This window comes from Girardinichthys multiradiatus, chromosome 21 (genome assembly GCF_021462225.1).
Source record: "Girardinichthys multiradiatus isolate DD_20200921_A chromosome 21, DD_fGirMul_XY1, whole genome shotgun sequence".
NCBI lineage: Eukaryota > Metazoa > Chordata > Actinopteri > Cyprinodontiformes > Goodeidae > Girardinichthys > Girardinichthys multiradiatus.
In genome coordinates this window covers 30,780,155-30,804,358 of record NC_061813.1, presented here as the reverse complement: position 1 = coordinate 30,804,358, position 24,204 = coordinate 30,780,155, and the positions used below count along the sequence as shown (strand labels likewise).

Genomic DNA, 24,204 nt, shown 5'->3' with positions numbered 1-24,204 from the left:
TACATGAACAAACTGGAATCTGTCAGACAGATAAGATTTAAACCAGCCTAGCGCTGTTCCCCTGATCCCTACAGCATATTCCAGCCTTTCTAAGAGAATATTGTGATTGACTGTATCAAATGCAGCACTGAGATCTAACAGAACCAGAACAGACACAAGTCCATTATCTGAGGCCATAAGAATATCATTAGTGACTTTCAGCAGAGCTGTTTCAGTGCTATGATGAGCTCTGAAACTGAAACTCTTCAAACAGGTCATTGCTGTGTGAATGCTCACACATTTGATTAGCAACTATTTTCTCAATAATTTTTTGATAAGAAAAGAAGATTGGATATAGGTCTGTAATTTATTAAGTCATCTTTATCAAGAGAAGGTTGCTTGAGTAAAGGTTTAATTACAGCTACCTTAAAAGCCTTTGGGACATATCCATATACTAAGGATAGATTAATCATATCTAAAATGTGCAATGTATTTTATACTTATCTTACAATAACAAAAAAAACCCTAATGAAAATAAAAAGGGAACATTAGAAAACACAAATTTTTTATAATACCATATAAAATGTCCGTATATGTTTGTTAATAAAACACATAGAACACAAGAGCCTGATCTTCAAAAGGTTTGCGTGTACAAAACCACACAAACCTTTTTGCGTCCGCAAATCGGATCTACAACGAGGTGCTAATCAGGTTGCTTGTGCAAAATCAGCGAAACAGCGGGCGCCAAGTTTTTAGCATGTTTGCCTACTTGAATATGCAAAACATATGATAATGACCCAAATGTGCAAATTTATGGGAGGAGAGTATGCAAATGTAATCCCTTTCCACCCACAATGCAATTCATCAAACTTGAAACGGATTGCGGTGCTGTTTTTGCGTGTAGATTTAGCAAGTTTGAAATGCAGGTGCTAACTGGGACGCAAAAGTCTGCTATCACTGTAGCCATAAGGAGGCTAGGATAGAATGAGACTTGACAGAAAGAGACAATCTATACATGTGTCAACAGATGTAGGTTGTCAAAAATAACCATAATAAAAATAGATGAGAATAGATGATTATATGTATTTTATCTAAGGCCTGATTTGGAGCCAATCACAAACAGAAGCCATGACATCTCTCCTATGATAAGACACCTTGCAACACTTTTGTTCTTGCATCTGGATCATTCCAGCAGGAGCACATTTATTATGTGCACATAAAGATCTTACATACTATATAATTAGATATTTTGTAAAATATTGAGAAATGTGCTTTTTTGGTTTATTTATTCTGAATAATTTCTAAACATTTAATATTAAAGTTATAATTTGGCTTCTAAAAAATTCCTGAGCTTTTCAATGAGTTTAATCAATCAAACTCATGTTTAGAGTTTTTTTATTTTTATTTAGCAGCATTAGGATTTGTCACCATGTTTTAGTGTTAACACTTTGACCAACTAAACATTTTACCAAAACAAACTTTTAGCATTATTAAAATAACTGTTAGTTGAACAGTTTGCACATTTCATTGTGACTTTTGTGATAAATTTGTTCAAATAATTAATTTTAGAAAGAAATTTAAAGACACAAATTAAAAGTTTAATTTAAATCTCATTAGATTTTAAAAGGAAGATTTAAAAGAGATAAACCTTTTCATGACAAGTATGAGTTAAAAAGGGAAATCTCCCCATATTTTGCCCTTATATGAGGATGCAACAAAACAAATGGATAAATCTCTTAGGCTTTCCATTCTCACCTCAAGATTGGAGCTTTTTTGGTGCATTACAGCACCATCTACCGAAAAAGAAAAGGCATAACATCTGTTTGGATTTCAAATCTGCAGAATCACCTCTTCTGTCATTGTTCACTCTGTTTGCTTCTGTTTATCATCTTCTTTGCAGCTATGGCTTCATTCTGTGTCTCCTTTCTTGTGTTTCTCTGATGTTGCTCTATTTGCATTGCCCCGCTGCCTGTGGGACTGTCAGGACAGAGAAGATGAGCTTGGAACATGTATGGCATGCCCTTGGTGACACCCAGGTGTTGTTAATCTCCCGGTTTTATGTGTCTTTGTAGAGCAGATTTCTCTTACTGTTGCTTCTCTCAGAGGGCTGTACGTAAATGAAAGGGCTCTGGGGGTTAGTTTGGACTTCACTGATGAAATGGCCTCATTCCTTCTGGAAAACAAAAACCATTTTGGTTTTTTTCCACACCTCCTTCCTCCAGCTACACTTCATTACCGCTGAGTCACCACGATCAGACCCCCACCCACCCTCTGCCTTCATCTCTGCAGCTAATGTTTTCTTCTGAGTCATCTCTCCCTTTTGTTTCTCAGCCTTTTCCCCATCCACTTTACTCTTTCTTTTATTTTTACAGATACAATCCTTTATCGTGCACTCTGTGTTTAACTGTATCCCAATAGCTCATTTAGAAAACCCTAGATTATAGTTTAGCTTGAACATGTAAATTTGCTGTTTTTTTGGGACCTATGCACATGGACTAATGGTTTTTTGTTTGTGTGTGAATTTTCAGGAGCACGACACCTGCCTGCCCCCCAATGGAGACTACAGCAGCAGCAGCGTGGTCCTGGTTAACCCTTTTTGCCAGGAGACCCTCTTCATCAACAGAGACAAAGCCTCTGCCATATAGTGACACTTCCTGCTCCCCTAGCCTCCCCCAGCTGCGGCCGTCTATTTTATATACAGGGTAATATATTCAGAGACTTTTAACAACACAAAGAGCAACCTGAACGAAGAGCGACACTAAAACAGACACTATTTATGACAAGGATGTACCTGCATATTTTTCTGATGTACATTTTATACAAAAAGGCTTAATTGTGATAAAGGTTTTTATTGTCTTTATATATTACAGAGTATATGTGGGTTTTGTCGCATTACAGTGGCTTAATAGTAATTGCACTGTGGATGTTTGCCACATGAAATCTGCTTTAGAAGAAAAAAGTGTGCTATGAAACCTTTAAAGCTGTATTTTTTTCCTTTTAAAATCAATCCCAAAATACAAAAGCCTGCTGAACTTGAACATAGCACCTACTTATTTAAGGGGGGGAAAAGAGATGAGTCCTCGTTTGAAAACATCAGGGCCTGTGTTGATCAACTTTAGAGGAAATATACAGCTCCAATCAGAAGTTTACATTACCCATCATCAGCATAAATGTCATATTAGCAGATTTTGTATCATCCGTGTATCCATCCATTCATTAGCTTCCACTTATCTGAGATCAGGTTGTGTAGGGAAGCCCAGACATTCCTTTCATCAATCACACTCTCCAGCTACTAATGGGGGATCCTAAATCAGCAGTGAAGTCCAGGGTGCTGTAGTCTCCCTTTTTCTTTACTTGAACATATAGTTTGTCTCAACAAATGTTTCTATGTACAGGAGTTAGCGGGTGTGCTGGGGAAATTCTGGCATGTTTTGATACAACTTGTTGATAATTCCACCCTAAACATACTTAATTTGTGTTCCAGTGAATCAAATGGAGACAAAACCTGCAGAAAATATGTTGTCCTCTTTCTCACATGACCCTGACTTACAAGAAGCCAAAACAGCATCTCCTTCTCTGTGAATGTTATTGTAAAGATTTGATTGTAAAGCATAATTTTAAGGCGGCGTATGAAAAAAAATTCTTTTAATACACTTCTAATCATGAAAATAGACCATAAAGAATGGCTATGCTAAATATGGCAGCACCTCTCCTTGGAAGTCACATAAAATCACAGACATCAACAAGCATCAGGAGTAAGGTTTAGCCAGTAAAGTTAATTAATGTCTTTATTCGGACCCCTATCCAGTCTAATTGGAGACATACAGCTACTGTCTTCAATAGTCATGTCTTCATTTTGCTCATGTGTTGCAGTTTGCTGAACTGCTAGGCTAATATTAGTATTTTTACTCTGTTTTGAGATGAGTTATTGATAATTCGCCTTGTAGCATATTTAATGTGGCTTCAGCTAATTGTGTACAGGATATACCTTCAGAAAACGTTTTTTCCTAAAATCTTCCTTGTTTGAATCTTGTAAAATTTAATGACTTGTGTTTTACCTCTCCAGCACCAGGACAGTTGTTGAACAGAACAGAGCAGGTAACATGACATAGACAGACAGGCAGCTGCAGCAGCCATTTCATTCTCTGTTTTACTATGAACGCAACTATGAATGAAAGGTAAAAATCACTCCGATTTTTGTGGTAAACCCATATTTATGACATAAATTTATGCGCAAGGCCTTTTTTTAAACTTTGCAAACCAAAACAAGCTGTGATTTTTAAAAACTGGCTGAATGTAAAACAACAACAGATAATGGGAGTTGCTTTTATTCAGGGGCTCAGATTCTGATTAAAAAACGCCTTAATCGATCTCGGATCCTATAGTTGGGATTAAATTGGGACATCCCTATTCAAAATAAAATATTTTGTCATAATGAAGATATATTTAAGATAAGAAATGTCCAGAAACATACTTTACAAGATAAATGGTTAGACAAAAACATAAGAAATGCAATATGAATTAAAATAATTGTTATACCTATGTATGTATCTTTAAAAAGGATGGAGTTTTAAAAATGAAACAAAACAAAAAAATGCAGCTCGTAGAAAGTAATATATAAGTCACTAACTATGATGAATTCAATTTAATATCCTCCATCTTGACATTTGCAATAAAATGCTTCAATAATCTTTAAGTTTATTTTACTCATAAACAGCAGAAAAACACTGAGTTTTTAATATTGTTCTCTTGCAATCATGTAGAATGCAGAGTGAAACTAATTTCTGAATATCTTATGATCAAAGTTTCTTATGACCAGTATAAATGAACCTAATAAGACAGTTTGATAAACACAGGCCCAGATTATACTCACTGATTAGACCAGAGTATTTAAGAGATTGGGATTAGAGAATTCGAATGATCTAAAATGACTTTTCCTCTGATGCGTCACCAGCTTCTCTGAGGAGGGACAACGTAGATGTCTTACTTTTCATGTTGATCCTTTATATACCTGTGGTGAGAGTGTGGCTGTGATAGAGAGAGATGCACAACTAGTGTACTGAATAAGCATATCGGCGTGACCAGATGAGTTGTACCCCATTTACCGAATATCCCGGTTACTCAAGGTTGAATACGAGTTGGGTCTCAGTTTGGTCCGTTTGTCTCTACGTCTGCCTCTGAATGTGTGTCTGTCACTTGTCTATGTTGTGGAGAGAGCTGTTCAACACTGTAGGAAACAAATAGCTCATCCTCCCTGCTGTAACAGTCTACATTAATGTTGAAGTGTCAAATGATTGTGAATTTGTCGCTGAATCACATAAAAACACACTGAGGCGAACAATGTGCGCTGAATATTTCCTGTGAGCACATGCAGAACTGGTTTAATTGAATAGCTTGTGATCCTGCTGTCATTTGTCTAACTTTTGCATTGCTGCAGTTTAAATCAATAATCAATGCTGGCTGCTGGCTCTGTTGTTGCTAAAGCATTTTTTTTTCCTCGTTGCAAGGCGTTCTGAAATCACCGGACCGAAAGGTGGTGCTGAACGACACGGCTACACATGAAGATATCTCCTGCATTGGACTCTGACAGCTGGGCTTGTTGTTTTGCACGCTCAAAACGTCAATATTTTACAAAACGTACAGTGGCTCGGTGGAGCAGTGTTTAAACATGTTATTTTTTGTACTGTAGTATACACTGTACTTTTTACTGCTGAGCAATAAAACAGAAGAAAAACACTTGAATGACGGCCTCATTTATTACCTTTAGAATACATTTAATTTACAGATAGGATTGTTTGCAAAAGCATTTATACTCCTTGAATTTTCTCACATTTTGTCACATTACAACCGCAGACTTTGATGTAAACAACTTCCAGTTCAACCAATAGACTCTAAGAGTCACCTAATAAGTAAATATAATCTATATTAATTTCAGTATAAATACAGCTGAGCATTATGCAGGACAGCATTACTCAGACAAGCAGCATAAGAGGCGCATGGTAACTCTGGAGGAGCTGCAGAGATACATAGCTCAGGTAGGAGAATCTGTTGACATGTGGAAGAAGATGCTCTGATCAAATGAGACCAAAATTGAAGATCATTGCCTACATGCAAAGTATAACTAATTAACAATGCACATCAGCCTGAAGAGAACTCCATTGTGAAGCATGGTAGTGGCAGAATACTGCTGCGGGACTGCCTTTTTTCTTCAGCAGGTACAGGGGAGGTGGTCAGAGTTGATGGGAAGATGGCTGGAGCTAAATACAGGACAATCCTGGAAGAAAAGCTGTTGGAGGCTGCAAAAGATTTGAGACTGGGACGGAGGTTCACCTTCCAGCAGGACTTCGACCCTCCAGGAGCATATCCGTGTGTTATAATGACCCAGTCAAACTCCACACCAATTGAGAATCTTTGGCAAGACTTGAAAATGTATTTTTATAGATGCTTTTCATTCAATCTGACTGAGCTTGAGTTATTCTATGAATATGAATGAGCACAAATGTCCTTCTCCAGAGACATTGTTGACATGAGCCAAAAAGGATTGCAGGGGCAATTACAGTTAAAGGTGGTTTTATTTGACTGTGGGTGGCTAATAATAAATGCACACCCCACTTCTGAACTAAGCATCATCTTCCTTCCACTTCACAGAAATGCTCATCGTTGTGTTGTTTCATAAATTAATGTCCCAAAAATGATAGAATGTTGTGGTTGTAACATTACAAAATGTTTTTGGAAGGCAGGTGATTTGTTTTAGGGAAAGCCTTAAGACTGTCCAATAATGTTAGACATCATATTTGTAAATTCACAGCACTGCCAGTCCAAAATCATCACACACACTAGATTTAATTATGGCATGCATTCACTGTGGCGTCACTTTGACGTCACATTTATTTTCGTCCAGAGTTGCATTAATCTTTTGCCAAGAACTTGTACACATCAAGGGAGAGTTGGACCACTGCTCAAATTCTTCTCCAGCACATCCCAAAGGATCTCTACACGGTTAAGGTCTGGACTAGGTGTTGGCCAACCCATGAGTGAAAATAAAGTCTCATTCTTCTTGAATTGCTTTTGCACAATTGTGGCCTGATGAATCCCACCATTGTCATCTGGGAATATAGCCATTCACTGATGGAATAACCTGGCTATCCAGTATATTCAGGTAGTCAGTGGCTAAATCCAGGTGGTGACTTTTTGGGACATGGATTACAGGTCCTTCTCAAAAAATTAGCATATTGTGATAAAGTTCATTATTTTCCATAATGTCATGATGAAAATTTAACATTCATATATTTTAGATTCATTGCACACTAACTGAAATATTTCAGGTCTTTTATTGTCTTAATACAGATGATTTTGGCATACAGCTCATGAAAACCCAAAATTCCTATCTCACAAAATTAGCATATCATTAAAAGGGTCTCTAAACGAGCTATGAACCTAATCATCTGAATCAATGAGTTAACTCTAAACACCTGCAGAAGATTCCTGAGGCCTTTAAAACTCCCAGCCTGGTTCATCACTCAAAACCCCAATCATGGGTAAGACTGCCGACCTGACTGCTGTCCAGAAGGCCACTATTGACACCCTCAAGCAAGAGGGTAAGACACAGAAAGACATTTCTGAACGAATAGGCTGTTCTCAGAGTGCTGCATCAAGGCACCTCAGTGGGAAGTCTGTGGGAAGGAAAAAGTGTGGCAGAAAACGCTGCACAACGAGAAGAGGTGACCGGACCCTGAGGAAGATTGTGGAGAAGGGCCGATTCCAGACCTTGGGGGACCTGCGGAAGCAGTGGACTGAGTCTGGAGTAGAAACATCCAGAGCTACCGTGCACAGGCGTGTGCAGGAAATGGGCTACAGGTGCCGCATTCCCCAGACCTGGGCTACAGAGAAGCAGCACTGGACTGTTGCTCAGTGGTCCAAAGTACTTTTTTCGGATGAAAGCAAAGTCTGGAGGAAGACTGGGGAGAAGGAAATGCCAAAATGCCAGAAGTCCAGTGTCAAGTACCCACAGTCAGTGATGGTCTGGGGTGCCGTGTCAGCTGCTGGTGTTGGTCCACTGTGTTTTATCAAGGGCAGGGTCAATGCAGCTAGCTATCAGGAGATTTTGGAGCACTTCATGCTTCCATCTGCTGAAAAGCTTTATGGAGATGAAGATTTCATTTTTCAGCACGACCTGGCACCTGCTCACAGTGCCAAAACCACTGGTAAATGGTTTACTGACCATGGTATCACTGTGCTCAATTGGCCTGCCAACTCTCCTGACCTGAACCCCATAGAGAATCTGTGGGATATTGTGAAGAGAACATTGAGAGACTCAAGACCCAACACTCTGGATGAGCTAAAGGCCGCTATCGAAGCATCCTGGGCCTCCATAAGACCTCAGCAGTGCCACAGGCTGATTGCCTCCATGCCACGCCGCATTGAAGCAGTCATTTCTGCAAAAGGATTCCTGACCAAGTATTGAGTGTATAACTGTACATGATTATTTGAAGGTTGACGTTTTTTGTATTAAAAACACTTTTCTTTTATTTGTCGGATGAAATATGCTAATTTTGTGAGATAGGAATTTTGGGTTTTCATGAGCTGTATGCCAAAATCATCTGTATTAAGACAATAAAAGACCTGAAATATTTCAGTTAGTGTGCAATGAATCTAAAATATATGAATGTTAAATTTTCATCATGACATTATGGAAAATAATGAACTTTATCACAATATGCTAATTTTTTGAGAAGGACCTGTATATATAGCAGTGCAATGTCAATAGTCATGCCTACTTCAGCACATTCATTGCTCGAGTGAGCTGGCATTTTGTCTTTGTGGACCACTGCTGTGTCTGTGTGACCAACCCATGTCTCCTGTAATCACGTCAGGTAAAGCTTCAGTGTCATTGCTGAGGAGAGACATAGCTTTAATTAACGTTACATTCAGATTTGTGGGTCTACCTACTGCCTTAAATCAGAAATTAACTTTTCCTTGTAGACCTACATTTAATCCTAAAACATTGATCAATAAACATTTAGCTTCATTTGTACAAACATATTTTAGAGATATTAGAAATGGATAGCGTTAAAAACAAAATAATTGAATAGGCTGTATAGAAAGACATATCCTTTTTCTCTTACGGTCTGGCATCAATCTAAACCTTTCCTGTTTTAGCTCAGTTAAGATTACCAAATGTAATTCTATTTGCTTAACCCCAGAAAATAAGAGAGATTATTTTATTATAGGGATGCAAATTTGGACCGATATCTATATTGGATAAAAACATTGTTGTTATGGCTGATAACAAATACATATAATAATAATCTTTTCAACACCATGAAAGAATGACAACACCACTGACATTGCTTTTCTGCTTCTGACTGTGGGGTCAAACACCCCACAATCCTGTGCTGCATCACTATCACTGTCCCATGTCCAAAGAAATACCACATGCAAAAGCAACACATATAGCGATATTACAGTTTGCAAAAGCACCCAGGGACAAAGAATCAAATTTTTGGAGACACGTCATGTAGTCTGATGGAACTAAAATTAAAGTCTTTGGCCAAAATGCCCATTGTTACATTTTAAGGAAAAGGGGAAGGTTGCAACCCTAAGAACACCAACCAGATTGTAAGGTAGAGGGGTGGCAGCAGCATGTTGTGTGGATACTTTGCTGCAGGAGGGACTGGTGCTCTTTACGATATACTGTATATGGCATCATGAGCAAACAACCTTAAATGAAAACGGTGAAGCAACGTCTCCAGACATCAGCCAGAAGGTTAAAGCTTTAGCATAAATCAGTCTTTCAAATGAACAATGACCCAACGCACACAGCTAAATTAGTTACAAAGCGGCTTAAGGACAACAAAGCCCATTGCAAAGACCTGATCTCAGTCCCATAGAGAGTTTAAAGCAGAGCTGAAAAGGTGTGTGTGAGCAAGACAGCCTACCTACTTGTACAAACCTGACTCATTTGCTCAGGTTCTGCAAGAAGGAATGGGCCAAAATTCCAGCAAAGGACTACTTAGAAGGCAATTATTAATGCACAGAAGAAAGGGAAAGAGAAATAGTTGATAGATAGATAGATAGATAGATAGATAGATAGATAGATAGATAGATAGATAGATAGATAGATAGATAGATAGATAGATAGATAGATTCTTTCTTTCTGACATTAATTATTTACGGGTTTATTTTTAAATATGCAGCAAATACGTATCATTTATTTTTATGAATTTCTGTCGGTTTATTTTTTTATATGAGGCAATGCAAGTTTATTTATTTGTTTATTTATTTATAATCTTGTCTGTAACGTACATTACATACATCCGGGTCATAGTGGAAGTGTTTCCGGGAGACGGTACAGGTTTGTCAGATATCCCGTGCATGGCATGGTTGCCAGGATAGTCGGCGATTGGGACGGGAAATCTTGTTATACATTAGCCTATCAGCTTCCTACAAAAGTTAAACAGTAAAAATCGGAACCAACTCGATCTCCTCCAGTCGTCTCGACAGCTGTCCTCACTCTGCGGGAGCGGCTTTTCTCATTTGTCATTGCTCGGGTTAGCTAACTAACGTTCACGTCGCTCTGTGCGAAAATGGCGGATGTACAGGCGGAGAAGAGTCTGGATGATTTCTTTGCCAAGCGGGATAAAAAGAAGAAGAAAGAGAAAGGTAAGGGGAAAGAGGTCCCCGCCGGGCCCACGTCGGCCGCGGTGAAAAAGACGAAGAAAGAGAAGGAGAAATCTGCGAAAAACGAAAGCCAGGACGCTCAAGTGGACAAGGTAACCGACGCTGCTGCTACTGTTCGGGGGGAACTTTTTGTCTCACACCGGTGTCGTGTTAGATTTGGTCTCCAGAACGGAATCAGTGCGTCCGGAAGCGTTGATATGCGAGGTTTTAGTGTGTGCTCTATTATAATTGAATGTCACAAATGTACATTTTCTGTATATGATTAAAATAAATCTTTGTTAATAGCCAACATATGCTTGCTAATATCGCACATTATGACAGGGTACCAAAACAGGCATGACACCCATCTTGTGTTCGTATTCAGGCCCTTTTCCTACAAAAATCCGTACCTCTTGGACGTGTTGATTCAATAATTGAGCTATTTAAACACAGATGCATCATAAAAAATTAGAATATCACTGGAAAGTTATTTTTTAAATTCAATTCTAGAAGTACAACTAATATATTTATAGTATAGATTAATTCCACCTGGTTTACAGCAAATGAAAACTCCAAATTTAGTTAATCAGAAAATTAGGATATTACAAAAGACCAAATAATAAGAGATTTTAACAGGTTATGTTGTGTCCTACACATCTTGTCTCCAAAACGTCATTGCTCAAGAAGCTGGCTGTTCTTAAACTGCTGTATTCAAGAATATTGATGGAAAGTTGAGTGGAAGGAAAATGTAGCACGTACCACAATAACGGCAGCCTTGAGAGGATTGTAAAGCAAAGCTTATTCAAGAGTTTGGGGGAAGATTCACAGGGCACTGACTGTCAACACACTCAGACAAAGGTAGGACATGGCCTGCAACTGTTGCAGTTGTTATGAAGCCACACCTGAACTAGAAACAACATTAAAATGACTCTCCTGGGCTAAAGAGCAAAAGGACTTGTCCTTCCCCTTTTCATATGAAAGTCGATTTTGTATTTCATCTTGAAATCAATGACCTAGAGCTTGGTGGGAGAGTGGAGAGGTACATAGTCCAAAGTCCAGTGTGATGTTTCCACAGTCAGTGATAATTTTGGGGATCCAGGTCATCTGCTTGTGTTGGTCCACTGTGTTTGATCAAGTCCAAAGTCAGCACAGCAGTCTATCGGAAAACGTTAGAGCACTTCATGCTTCCCTCTGCTGACAAGCATGATGGAGATGCTGATTTTTATTGTACCTGATTTAATTACAGTGGCATCACTGTGCTTTATTGGCCAGCAAACTGACCCGACCTAAACCCAACAGAGAATCTCTTGAGTTTTTTGACCGTTGAGACACCAGACCTAACAATGCAGACATGCTGAAGGCCTCAGCTGTGCCACAGGCTGATCAGTGCTTTTGATCAATGCTGATTGGCATGGAGGTACCATGCCAATCAGCATTGATCCAGTAAGTCATACAAACTGAGCTTTAACCAAGTATTGAGTGCGCATACTGTAGAGTATGTGGACATACTTTTCAGGAGACCAACTTGTCTTTGTTAGAAATCGTTTTATTGAGAGGTGTTGTGTAATGTTCTGGGGAACATAATTCTGGGTTTCTTTCATGAGAATTACCAGAAATGCTTAGAGAATATCACAGTCAAAAATAATCTATGTAAGAGTTAATTCAATTTAAAGATACTTTATTGATCCCCGAGAGGAAATTAGAATTCCAGTACAACCCATCCAATGAATTACTGAAAGAAATGAAGTATTCAGCAACATTTTATGAGATGCATCTGTATGTTAAAGAGCTTAAAGATTTCAGATTTTAACAGATCCTTTAAACAAAATGTAACTATTAAGGACACCAGAGAAAAATGTGCTGCATGTTGCTTGATTGAGGAAATAGATTTGGATCCGACTGATAACAAATTACAAGATTATTGCCATTTATGGGATGTTTGTTTTACTCAAAGTGTATGCATTTTGTTTCTGTGTTTAAGGAGTGGGAGTTTGTAGTTTTGACACATTTAATGAATGGGAAGAGATCTGATCTGTTGATCATCGATTGGAGGAAAACTGACCAATTCTTATCTCTTCCTGATTGATTGGTGCATATGTAGGCCTGGTCATTGTTTTATGTGCACTGAATCTGAAAACTGATTTTGAACAAGTTATTACTGAGATTTTACTGTAATTTTATATTTAGTGGTGTTTTACTGCCCAGGAGGACGAGGAATGGAAAGAGTTTGAGCAGAAGGAAGTGGACTACAGTGGGCTTCGACTCCAGGCCTTACAGATTAGGTGAGAACAAAATGAGTGGTTTACAGCTGCTGTTAGTTTGGGCTTTTACTAATGCTGTCTCTAACCTTGATTCCTTGGTCAATTTGCCCCTCTGCTGATTCATATCCTGATTTTTTCTTTCTTTACTTGCTTGTCTTCTCATCCCTTCCCACCTCCATTTTGTACCCGTGGACAAACGTTTGTCTTAAACCCTGTACTGTACATTTAGTTTTATCTTTGTAGATACGTATTTAAGGAATTCTGAATATAAAGACATAGAAATGCTCAGTGGTATATTTCTAAAGACTTTGCCTTATATCGATGCTTCATGTTGATTCTGATCTCATTTGAGGCCAGGCAACACCTCTGAAATGACCTTGGATAACGTTCTGCTAGAAGATATTTATTGGACTCTTAAATTCATTTTTCTTTAGTAGAATATGAGGATAAAATAGAAAATTAGTTGATTTATTGTCAGCTGTTCAAGGGGACACTAAACCTCCTCGTAGTGGGAACATAGTGAGACATGGTGGGTTTTAAATATCACGTGTAACAGGTGTATTCTTCTCATACGCAATAAAAGCTTATTTTTAATAGACCCTTAGCCTGTTTGCTTCACCGTTGTGACGGCTCTTCAGATCTTATGTCTCTACACCAAGGCTTATATCGGATCCGTGTTAATCTGGAGTGCAGCAGACAACTGTAGCCTCCTAAAAGATCTGAATATCTGAGTGTTGAGAACATACATGCCCCCCACGCACAGGACAACAGGAACGCAGCCTCCAAGTTGGAGACCTGGTGACGGTGGTCTGAATAAGAGGCATCTATTTTATAGCTTTGTTACCCCATACTCAGGAGTAGAGACTTTATGTAGCCCAGTGTTTAATAATCTGCGTTAAACATCTACTGAACTCGTGGTTGTTCGCAGCGATGAAAAAGACGAAGAGGAGTATGAGAAGGAGGAGGTAGGAGAGGATGGAGAGATCATTCTGGTCAGCGGAGACAAAGTATCTGGTCCCTGGAACAAGTCTGGTGCTGCTCCACCTACTGCTGCTTCACCCGTGGGTGAGTAAACTGGTGTCTGTGTTTAAACAGCTGAGTAAAGCAATAAAACGTCATTGACTGTGTTTGGGGTAAATATGAACTAGATTTAGCTTATCTAAGAGTTTATGACTTTCTGGATAAATCATATAAAAAAAAAAAATGTTCTTTTTCATATGTTCTTCTACTGTTACAGAGGAAGAGGAGGTGCCTGAAGCGAAGCCTGCAGGAGTCTATCGCCCCCCAGGAGCTCGACTTACCCCCAGCAAACGAGTCCAGAACCAGGGTCCTCCTGAGATCTTCAGCGACACACAGTTCCCCTCCCTACTGTCCACTGCCAAACACGTTGAGACTCGCAAGTACGCTGAAATAAAGACAGGAGGCTCAGATTGACATGTTCGTTTCATTTTCACTGATTTACTCCATGTCTGTGTTTCAGAGACAGAGAAATGGAGAAGACCTTTGAGGTTGTGAAACACAAGAACCGCGGCAGAGAAGAAACCGGCAGCACTTCCGTGCAGCACTTGCAGCTCGACAACCAGTATGCCATCCTGGGGGACAAGTAGAGCTGCTTCCCCTCCGTCCCCTGCCCCCCCCCCCCCCTCCCCTCCCCCCCCCTCCCAGCACGGTCCCCCTCGAAGGACGCCGAACTCCAGCTGTGCTGGCTGCAGTCCTAAAACAGCTCTTTTTTGCCACCACCCTTACAGCACTCACTCCCACTGTCATACACAACACCCCTGCAGGTACACTCCCTTCCGATAATTCACTCAACACGGTTTGGTTGGCAAAACTAAAGGATTGCATCAGAAGGGGCTGATGAAAAAGGGGAATAACTGAAGTGAACGAGCAGAATTAAATCCAAACGTACGACGCTGCAGCAACAACAGTGATGTAGTTGCCCTTTGTGGATTGTTATCAAAGCAGCAGTTGTGTGGCAGAACTTCTCTCTGGACTTCAACTTGCTTTGACAAAGCCACAGAGGATCAAAGATGACTTTAGGCACAATGATCTTACAAACTTCTGTGAAAGTATCTATTTTTTTGCAAGATCTTTACGACCCAATCGCACGTGGTTATATTGAGGTGTGTTTCTGTGTTGCGTTTGGCCGCTTTGGGAGGCGGGAGGGATGCTACCTCAGCGACACAGCTGGTGGTGACTACGTGGACTGAGCTTTTCTGTTTTGCTGCGATGGTAAACAGAGGTGGGGGCTAACACCAACCTCCGCCTGCTTCTTCCACATACAAGCTGGCCTAAAGGCTCTTTGATTTAGAAACTTGAAGCTTTGTTTTTCAATTCATTCATTGACAATGACACTGCAAAGATCTATAAACGCGAAGCGATAAGTTGCATTTCTCATTTAGAGTTTCTATATAAAGTGGCCTTATTGATGGTAGAAAGAAACTGTCATCTGATGGGTCGTCTGATGGGCCGGTTTCTGCCTCTGGATCGAACCACTTTTATCAAACTAAAAGGGGAAAATCAAAGCAGGAATGTAGTGCTGTTGAAGTCTGCCTGATGATGATAACAACTACTAACTCTTTCATATCCAGTGTTTGAACTTACTGCTCCTTAATTGTTTTTCTTGCAACATCTGAGAAAGAAGAATTAAAGCTTGTTTCTAATCCTGCATCGTCCAGCTTTGATAACATGCTTTACTTTGGTCACAGTATAACTTTACAGGCGTTGTTGTTGTTGTTGTTGTTGTTGTGCTTATTTTTCCAAATTGACTTCGCTAAGGCTTTTCATAAGACGTCATCCACGGCTCAGTCCTTTTTAAAATCATGTAGTTTGCGAATAAACTAACATCCTGTTTGGATCTTGCCCTCAAACTGAGTAGTATTCTTTCACAAAGCAGCGGTTAAAATCCAAGGGGGTGCAAACTAAATCCACAATCATTCTCCGGAAGATTATTAGTATTTGGAATTTGTGTACTTTGTCCTTTCCAGTGAAAGTGAATCACTTTGAATGGAGCTAGATCATATCCATGATAGGATGAAGCTGATTTTAATATTAATTTTGTTCTTTAGTCTGTTTACAGAAACGTTTATTGTTCATCTGTGAACCCCGAGGCTTGTATGAACCCTTCTGTTCCTCACAAAAAACATACTTGACTCCTCTGTGGTCTCATATTATCAGAATAGGTGTTCCTGTGTTTCCTTCCTGTGTTTGCGCAGATGGTTAATGAATAAAAGTTCCAGCTCTTATGAGAAAGAAGAAGAAAATAAAATCACATGATCTTATACCAAGCATATTAACAATTTAAAAAAAATAAAGTTTTCTCTAAAAGCTGACTTTTATAATTTGTTTAAATACGTTTTTCAGTCATTTGATGTGCCTGTGTGCTTGGTTTGTAATCATTACTGCATCTAGAGAGGAATACTACATTTTTCAAGTTAATTCCTGTAGTTGGAAAACCCTGATCACATTACAAGAAAACTCTCATCAGGCATAACATTATGACCTGAATACACACCCTGGCTTGGGAAACAAAATGTTCACTTGCATTGAGGGGGAAATAATCATTGATATGTATGTTGCCAGGCAGTGGTCATATTGTTTTGCTTGATCAGTATATACAATCAGTGTTGTCAGTTGATCCTTAACAAGAACAGTTCAGTCAGTTTAAAATGAATCAGTTCATAGTTCACCACTTACACATAATGAACTGAGAGCTCCAACATGAACTAGTTCCTTTTTATTTATCAGCTTTTGTATTAAAGTTATACAAAAATGTCCAAAAATTATAAGAATAATGGTCATGATGTGATTCAGGAATTTGCATATCGATTATGCCATTCCCTGGAATCCGTCTTATTCTCTCCTGTTTGCTCACATGAACTGTGAGTTACACAGGTCTCATTCACATATTTTAATGCTTTCATTGTCATAAAACAAGATGGGTGTGAAACTGCAGTCCCTTTTAACCCTCTTAACGACGGCACAGACTGGATTTGGCAAGAGATTTGTTTTGCCCTTTATTGTACAGTCAAAAACACAGTAATACTGAATAACTGCTGAATACTGGAAGTTGAAGTCTTGAATAAAAGGAGCGAAAGCGATCAGTCATTTCACCTCGTCAAGTAAAATGCTACAGATGAAAATAAATCCAGCTGACCCATCTATAATTTTAGTCACCATGAGGTTAAACAGCATAAAGTTGCTCCTTTAATGAAATCCTGACTCTGTTTAGGCACATTGACAAAATATACAACCATGAGTTAATAACCTCGGCAAGAATAGCAGAAGACAGCTTCAGCTTCTCTGTCTGCTGGATCTATGGCCTGCTGATAAAAATCTTGGTGCAGAAAAAACTGAATCTGTCAGTTTTGAGGGTTGGAGCTGGAGCCTTAAGTTAATATTCTCGCATATAAAGCGAAGCTGAATGTATCATTGTTAAATTTAAAGTAAAGGGAGATGCACAGGCCTACATTACCAATAAAAGATGACAAAAATTGCCCACTTTTGCTCAAACAGCTGAACATCTATGCTGCCCGTACATATGCACATTCAGCAGTCACTCAGTGCGCGCCCTGAAGGAAAATGCTACAGCTCTGCCTGTGTGAAATATCCAAAGTTTGCGTCTGAAAAGAATCTGTATAAATCTTTTGCTCATCCCCGAATAGAGCGCCGTTAAATGACGTCAGGCAGAGGCGGCCCAAAACCCAATGAGGCCCTTAGCAGAGTTTCATCCGGGGGTCCGGTTCCAGTTAAATAGGCTCATAGGGGTCTGATTATGATGGGATGCTGCCTTAAGCAGCTGCTTAGTTCTATTATGACATTAGCTGGCTCTGACATTAGGGTGCGCTGCATTCACTCCCAAGTTCGTCACGTAACAAACTGCATCGTTCAGTTCAAAGTTGTCAAAAATGAGCTCCACTCATGAACGTGTTACTTTTTTTTAACTGAATATAATAATTTGAAACAATTTTTATTACTTAACTAAAATAATATATTTTTTAAATTCTTCTAAATAAGGAAAAAACTTATTTAGAACTGTCTTGAAGTCCTTTGTGTCGCCTACATTGTAAAGTTGTAAAATTCCAACAACCCGGCAACCATATCTGCATCCTTTTATGAGGATACAAATCATTTTATGAATAAGTAAACTTAATTATTGACAGAGATTTAGGTTTCCCACTGAGCACCTGTGGGAAAAAAATGTGGAGATTTTAACCATTCTCAAAAGCAGACATTTCCAAATCAGTGGTATGGTGATTCTTTAAAAAAAATCAGAATTAAGTCCTTGGACTTCTCTTTGGACCGTTTGTTGCTGCTTTGGGTTAGAATCTGTCGGCAGCAATTGAATGATGAACGTGATGTAGTTTTCTGAGCTTTGTGTTTATTCTCCCAAAAAGTAAGTTCCTACTTATCAGGAGCTCAGTGATGCTCTTATGCAGTACTTGAACATTGGCAGAAGACTTCATTATATTATTTACTGTAAAGTTGCAGAGAGGGTAACGCAGTGAACATGTTTATAACTACCTGCTGATGTAAGATTCATGAAGACTGGATCAGTTTATCATTTTGTGGTTTTCATTTAGTGATTTTTGCTTAAAGTTGTCTGTTTTTACAAGACCTGTGAACGTACTCGCTCATATACCTGTAAGCCACAAGGTGGTGCTGTTGTTCACCGAGGAAAAAGACGTCAGTCGATTCTTCAGTGCAGGAATGAAAAGCAGCTTTATGTTTTTATCTAAACATAAAAGAGGACATAGTTTCTGTATATAAAGCCGGTTAAATGTTCAGTACTTCACCATCTGAAAGTTAAAGTACTGAACTTCATTTAATTAAAACTATGCTACAAGTTTTTGATTTTGTAAGCAACGTGGAATCAACAAACTTGCTTTACTTTTTATGATAAATCAACAGATTATATATGAAATCATATAATAAACATGAAGTATGGTTATTTACATAATATGTGCAACAGTGAACAGTGTTAAATCAATTGTCTGTAAAAAAACAAATTAAAAAAAATCATGTGTTTTACTCTGTAAAAATGTTTGTATTGGCAGTGCAGCAATATAAAAAAAATATATAGCTTATTATCATGTTTATAAAATTATGAGAAAAACTATCCAGCACAGAACAGTTTGCCTCATAACCATCTCTCACCTTTGATTATACTTCTGTTGGTTGGATATCGAGGATTTAGACTTTGGATTTAAAATACAGCAGCTACTAAACTGATAACCTGCCTCGGAATGATTGTGGGGAGTTAGAAACAGGAATATCTTTATTTATTTTCTTCCTATATTCTGATCCTTTAAGTTGCTTTAAGGGTTTTTTCATGTAATTTAATGATGCCACCTGACATGCTGGAAATGTATCTTATATCATTTATACACAGCCTCAGGAAGATGTGAGAGATGCAAATAAATCAACCGAATGCAACATTAAATTCAGAATATATACAGTATAAAGTTCAATAGTCAAATACATTTAACAAGTTCTACTTGGTTCACTTAAAGTCTAATTAAATTTACTTATCCAGTAATGATCTGATAGGTTTATGTTATAGTTGTTTATGTTTTATATCATGTTTTGTCAGAGATTTTGCTCTTAGTTCTATGTAATCTAGTTTTGAGTGTCTTGTTTTCTATCCTGTTTTCTTGATGTCAGATAATAACTTCCCTGGTTATCAGCCAGGTTGCTTGTTCTGTTTCCTGGTCCATTGAAACTTAAACTAACATGTACAGAAACAGAAAGATACAAGGCTGACATTTAGAAAAACAGCCTGTTTAGGGCTTTTGTATTTGTTCCTAATGTCCTTTAGGTGCTTTATAGTAAAGCTTGGAGCAAATTCTGGACTCAATTATTAGGCAAGTTGTATTTTTGAGAGTTAATTTTTTTTAATGAACTACCGCAGTGCAGCCACAGCCTCTCAGACATCCCTGACCAGAAATCTCCAGTTCCTACAAGTTCTCAATAGGGTAAAGTCAGGTAAGGAAGGGGTTTATGTAATTATGATTTCATCCACTCTGATACCTGTTGATGAGCTTTGTCCTGCATAAAAATCATGGTCTTGTTAAAAGATGCAGACATTTTCCTGAACCACTGCTTGAGGAGTGTCTTTTAAAAAGTGGCAGTAGGTTTGAGAGTTAATTTTGAGACCTTCTTCAACCCAAAAGGTCCAGCTAGTTCTACTTTAACAAACACCAGCCCAGACTGGTACCCCACCTCCACCATACTTTGTACAATCTTTGACTTTTCGGTCAGTTAGATCCCCTTTTTGTTTTGCTAATTTTGCCTCAGGAATAGAAGCTGCACACCTTGACGCAAGATGTTGATCTCATATAGCCACGCCTTCCCTCATTACACAAACACACCTGATACGCTTAGATCCAAAAACCAAGTTTAAACAGCTTGGAATAGGAAGATATGCATAAAAATGATGAGATGATCAAAGTTAATAATGTCATTATATGCCAAGCTACCAAAGACTCCAAAGCAGAAGAAACCCACAGTTTCCTGCAGTTGCATTCTAGGATATGGAGGATGAGTGATTTAGTCTTGAATGCCGTCTGATTGAGACCTTCAGGTATTTATCTTATACCTTATGACTCACATGTTGAATGGGCTAGTGATCTAACAACATGTCCTGCATCTGCTAAAGGTGGGTTTTTGCAGTGACTAAAAACAGGACTGTAGGAGTAGATAAGGTGATGCTTCAAGTCCATGTCTCTGGACCTGGAAAGAATCCGCTGCCTCCTGGGTGAGTAAACTGATTTCAACCCCAAAGCACAGGGTTAATTTCAGCAATTAAAGTGTCTGGAAAAACAAAATTCTCTTAGTTGCTTGTGAGGTTTTTGGTACCAGTTCATTGAGCCTTTAGGTAATAATTCTTATTGTAGGGCTATGCATGTCCCAGGGGAATATGCAGTAAATTCTGGACCAAACCAGCAAATAGTTAAAAGGATCCTTGTGCCATGAAATTAAAGCCGCTACAGAAATATTTTTTCCTCCTGGAGAGCATAAAGACTTTTTGAAAAATATGCACCTTCAAGCTAAAGAGTTTGGCCTATGCCAAGATGTTTCACTAGAAAATGTAACTGCAGCACCATTTACTGACTAATCTTTAACCAACAAATGCTTTTATTTAATTTCACCCCAGATTTCACCGTCACTCATCTTTCAATACTCTAGTGTTCTATCAATTAATTAAATTATTGATTAAATGTAAAAAAAAAAAGTATTTAATGATTGAATTGCCATTTGAACCCTTAATTATAAGAGTTATTTATTTTGTTATGCAGACCAGGTACAATTTGTAACACATTTAAACTAAACCAAGATAACCCCAACAAATTTACACATTATAATCATATTGTTACATTACTATTCCCAGCATTTTCTTATGAACTCACCATGCATATAAACAAACGAAAAACTTCTCACACAATAGACTTTAATGTTTTATTTAAAGATGAACTTAACATCAGTAGGAAAATCATGTCTTGAAGATAAGAGCTTGGACGTTTCTCCATAGGCCCTTCGGTGCATGTCTTCCTGTGGCATTTTTCTACAGACATGAGATTAAAAATCAGGTAAAAAAAACATCACTCCTAACCTCACCTACTTTTATAGTGTGATTGTGTTGTATACTGACAGACCAATGTGCTGCTGGTCAAACATTACCTGGTCCACATTTCACTTTGTTGGGAATGGAAAACGTTCCAGACGGTGCCAGTCATCCGGATTAGGTTTCCCTTGGTTCTGGAATAATATTAAATACAGAGCTTTAAACGCCTCAATTTCTACATAGATAATGGTACATACATTTTTATTTACATAGCATCTTCATATTTAGAAAAACAATGATGTCTACCAAATTTTATAGTCAATAGTAGGAAGGTATTCTGTGACATTTATTAAGAGACGGATAAAAATTAGGTTAAAAAATATTCTAAATGTCAATGCAGCATTTTTTTAACTTTGCAAATCTCAACATCCAGAGTTTTTATAGTTGTGATGATAAATTCAAATAAAGTTCACTACAATGATAAACGGTATGATAATTCCACATGACTAAGAGTCACTTAGCAGTTTTTAACCTTCCCAATAAGATTCATTCTACTATAGGGAGTATTTCTGATAGAACCTGTGGTCAAGGTTGGATGAGAGGTGGACCTTTATTTTTACAGCTCTCCTGCATAAACGTAATTTAATTGTTCTTCTATCAACAGGGAACAATTTAAGCTAAAATCTCCACCTCAAACTCAGTCCTAACAATCATATATTCTGGTCATCTGTGTTTCATTATGATTCCTTGTTATCTAAACTGTAATTTAAAGCAATATTTCAGTTTTTCCATCCTAGATTAATGCCCATATTTGGATGCTGTAAAGTAAACAAAGCTCAGCTCTTTTAAAGTGATATACATGGAGATTATAGCTAACAGCTTCACATTTATATTTGTTTATATGTAACAGCCCGGACATAAAATACATGTGAAACTGAGCCTGTAAAGTACAGTATGTTAAGGTGCAATAAATGGACTGAACCTACAGTCTGACACTACATTACGAGTCTGATTCTCCTAGTGTTCTGTAAAGAACAAGCAAACAAAAAACAGAAAAACAATTGTACACCTACAAACAGATTGGTAGGCAATCGGGGATGCCCATGGGCACATTAGCACATGGCTTAATGGAAAGCTGTAATCAAGCCCACAACCTTACAACTGCAAGACGACTACTCTTCCCATAGGCCCCCTATCAACTGTCTTGTATTTTACTCTGCAAATAATCCAAATCATGCCCAATGCACTTATAAATACAAGTACTACAACCTTACTAAAGGACATTTGATTTGAAACTAATTAATGGTGACCAGGGCTGGCCAAAGGTTATATGGGGCCTTAGGCAGGATTTGATTTGGGGCCCCTCTTCCTGTTAAGAACATCTCCACCACTAACTAACAGCATTTCAACCCAGATTTGTTGGAATCTGGGAGAGAGGGATGATTTTAATTGGTTGAGCTTAAAAGCAATAACAGGAAATTGGTCAATTGCTGAAATGGATTTGAGCTCATACCCAAAGAACAAATTAAACTCATAGCATCAGATGCCAAATGTTTACGCTATGTTAATCATACAATGATTATTCTTTGCACTTTTACTGAAAATACTGAAAAATAAAGGCCAATTGTGCCGCAAAATTAAATCTTTAAAAAAAAAAAAGAATTCAAGCATTTATTGGAGGCCCCTAATAGTTTGGTGGCCCTAAGCAGTGGCTTATTTGCTTATACTTTGGGGCTGCTCTGATCATGATGGTACAGTCCAAAAAAACTAATTACACCTAAAATTGAATCACAGCTGTTCAAAACAACTCCACCTTCTTCATTCCTTGTGTGGTAAAGATACAAATCACCCTCTCTACTTTTCAACCTACCATTTGTTGTTGATTCGCTTCAGGTGGAGCTGCACTTCGTTTCTGGACCTGAAATTGCAACAAATAATACTTTAATTGAAAAACTACAAAGACAAAGTGATTCCTCAAATTTACTCTAATTGAGTAAAAGGAGCCATTATGCCAAGAAAATCTTAAAAAAGGTGTATGGAAAGCATGGAGAATTACCACCATTAAAAAAAAAATGTGTTTTCATTTGGAGTCCAGCCCTCATGACGTGGAAATGTAAAAAAAACAGTGAATACTTAATGCTGTTCATAAACTGATTGATATTCAAAATGAAATCTACCTTAACATCTGTCTCTTTCCTTTGATCTGGCATCTGAAACAGAAAATGACAGTTTTGCATTAATTTCTTAAAACAAACTTGTCACGCAACACAAGTTCCAGAGGCCTAAACATGCTCCACAAGAACCGAGAAATGTCTTCTCTCTCAGGCTGCAGGAACAAAAAAGGAAGCCATTCTGGTAGCTGGTTCTTAACACAGTATCTTGGCAGAACCTTCTTTGGATCCTTGTCCGACAGCTGACTTTATATACATTTTTACCTTCTCCATCTTTGGTTCTGGAAAACCGAGGTTCTGGAGAACTGAGGTGCCAGCCACTTCATGCTTCTCTTTCCCGTTAATTTTGGAATTTCATAGATTAGTTGCACAGGTTTAACTCTTTTACACCTTGAACTCTGCATAAAATCCGAACCAGTAGTTTGTTTTTGAATAATATGTTAAAGCAATATTAAACTAAAACCTAAAGGTTTCAAGTTGGTTTGAAACACCAGAAAAACACTTTTAAAGTTGTTTTCTTAAAAATTCAATACTTTCTACAGAAAGTAGTAACATGTAGTTTGGATGTTTT

General features: G+C 38.2%; 2 protein-coding genes across 6 annotated transcripts in view; both read left to right on the top strand.

Moving 5' to 3' along the window:
• Positions 1–5,721, top strand: part of tmem108 (transmembrane protein 108) — a 61,688-nt gene extending 55,967 nt beyond the window's left edge. Inside the window, exons 6-7 of one of the 3 annotated variants that reach the window (XR_007035778.1) lie at positions 2,508–2,681; positions 5,487–5,721. Coding sequence is in view for 2 of the 3 variants with exons in the window: in XM_047350155.1 (XP_047206111.1) it covers positions 2,508–2,624 (117 nt within the window). In the remaining variant the exon portion in view is untranslated. Of the gene's footprint in view, positions 1–1,963; positions 2,016–2,507 lie in introns of all 3 variants that reach the window. The other 2 variants (XM_047350156.1, XM_047350155.1) reach the window with 2 other exon arrangements.
• Positions 5,722–10,305: 4,584 nt separating this feature from the next.
• cdv3 (carnitine deficiency-associated gene expressed in ventricle 3) lies at positions 10,306–16,231 on the top strand. Of its 3 annotated transcripts, none has more exons than XM_047350134.1 (5): positions 10,306–10,751; positions 12,826–12,920; positions 13,828–13,964; positions 14,137–14,299; positions 14,380–16,231. In XM_047350134.1, exons 1-5 carry the CDS (start codon positions 10,566–10,568, stop codon positions 14,504–14,506), a joined length of 708 nt encoding a protein of 235 aa, XP_047206090.1. In that variant the 5' UTR covers positions 10,306–10,565; the 3' UTR covers positions 14,507–16,231. The 3 variants fall into 3 exon arrangements, with proteins under 3 accessions (XP_047206090.1, XP_047206092.1, XP_047206091.1); XM_047350136.1 differs by having other exon boundaries at positions 10,307–10,751; positions 12,847–12,920; XM_047350135.1 differs by having other exon boundaries at positions 10,307–10,751; positions 12,844–12,920.
• The last annotated feature ends 7,973 nt before the right edge of the window (positions 16,232–24,204 follow it).

Bases quoted from the DNA above. Each gene is read 5' to 3' on its own strand.
- cdv3 (XM_047350134.1), top strand. From the start codon at position 10,566: ATGGCGGATGTACAGGCGGAGAAGAGTCTGGATGATTTCTTTGCCAAG. The intron at 10,752-12,825 runs GTAACCGACGCT...TTTTATATTTAG, and splicing joins AGGACGCTCAAGTGGACAAG to TGGTGTTTTACTGCCCAGGA. The intron at 13,965-14,136 runs GTGAGTAAACTG...CTACTGTTACAG, and splicing joins TACTGCTGCTTCACCCGTGG to AGGAAGAGGAGGTGCCTGAA.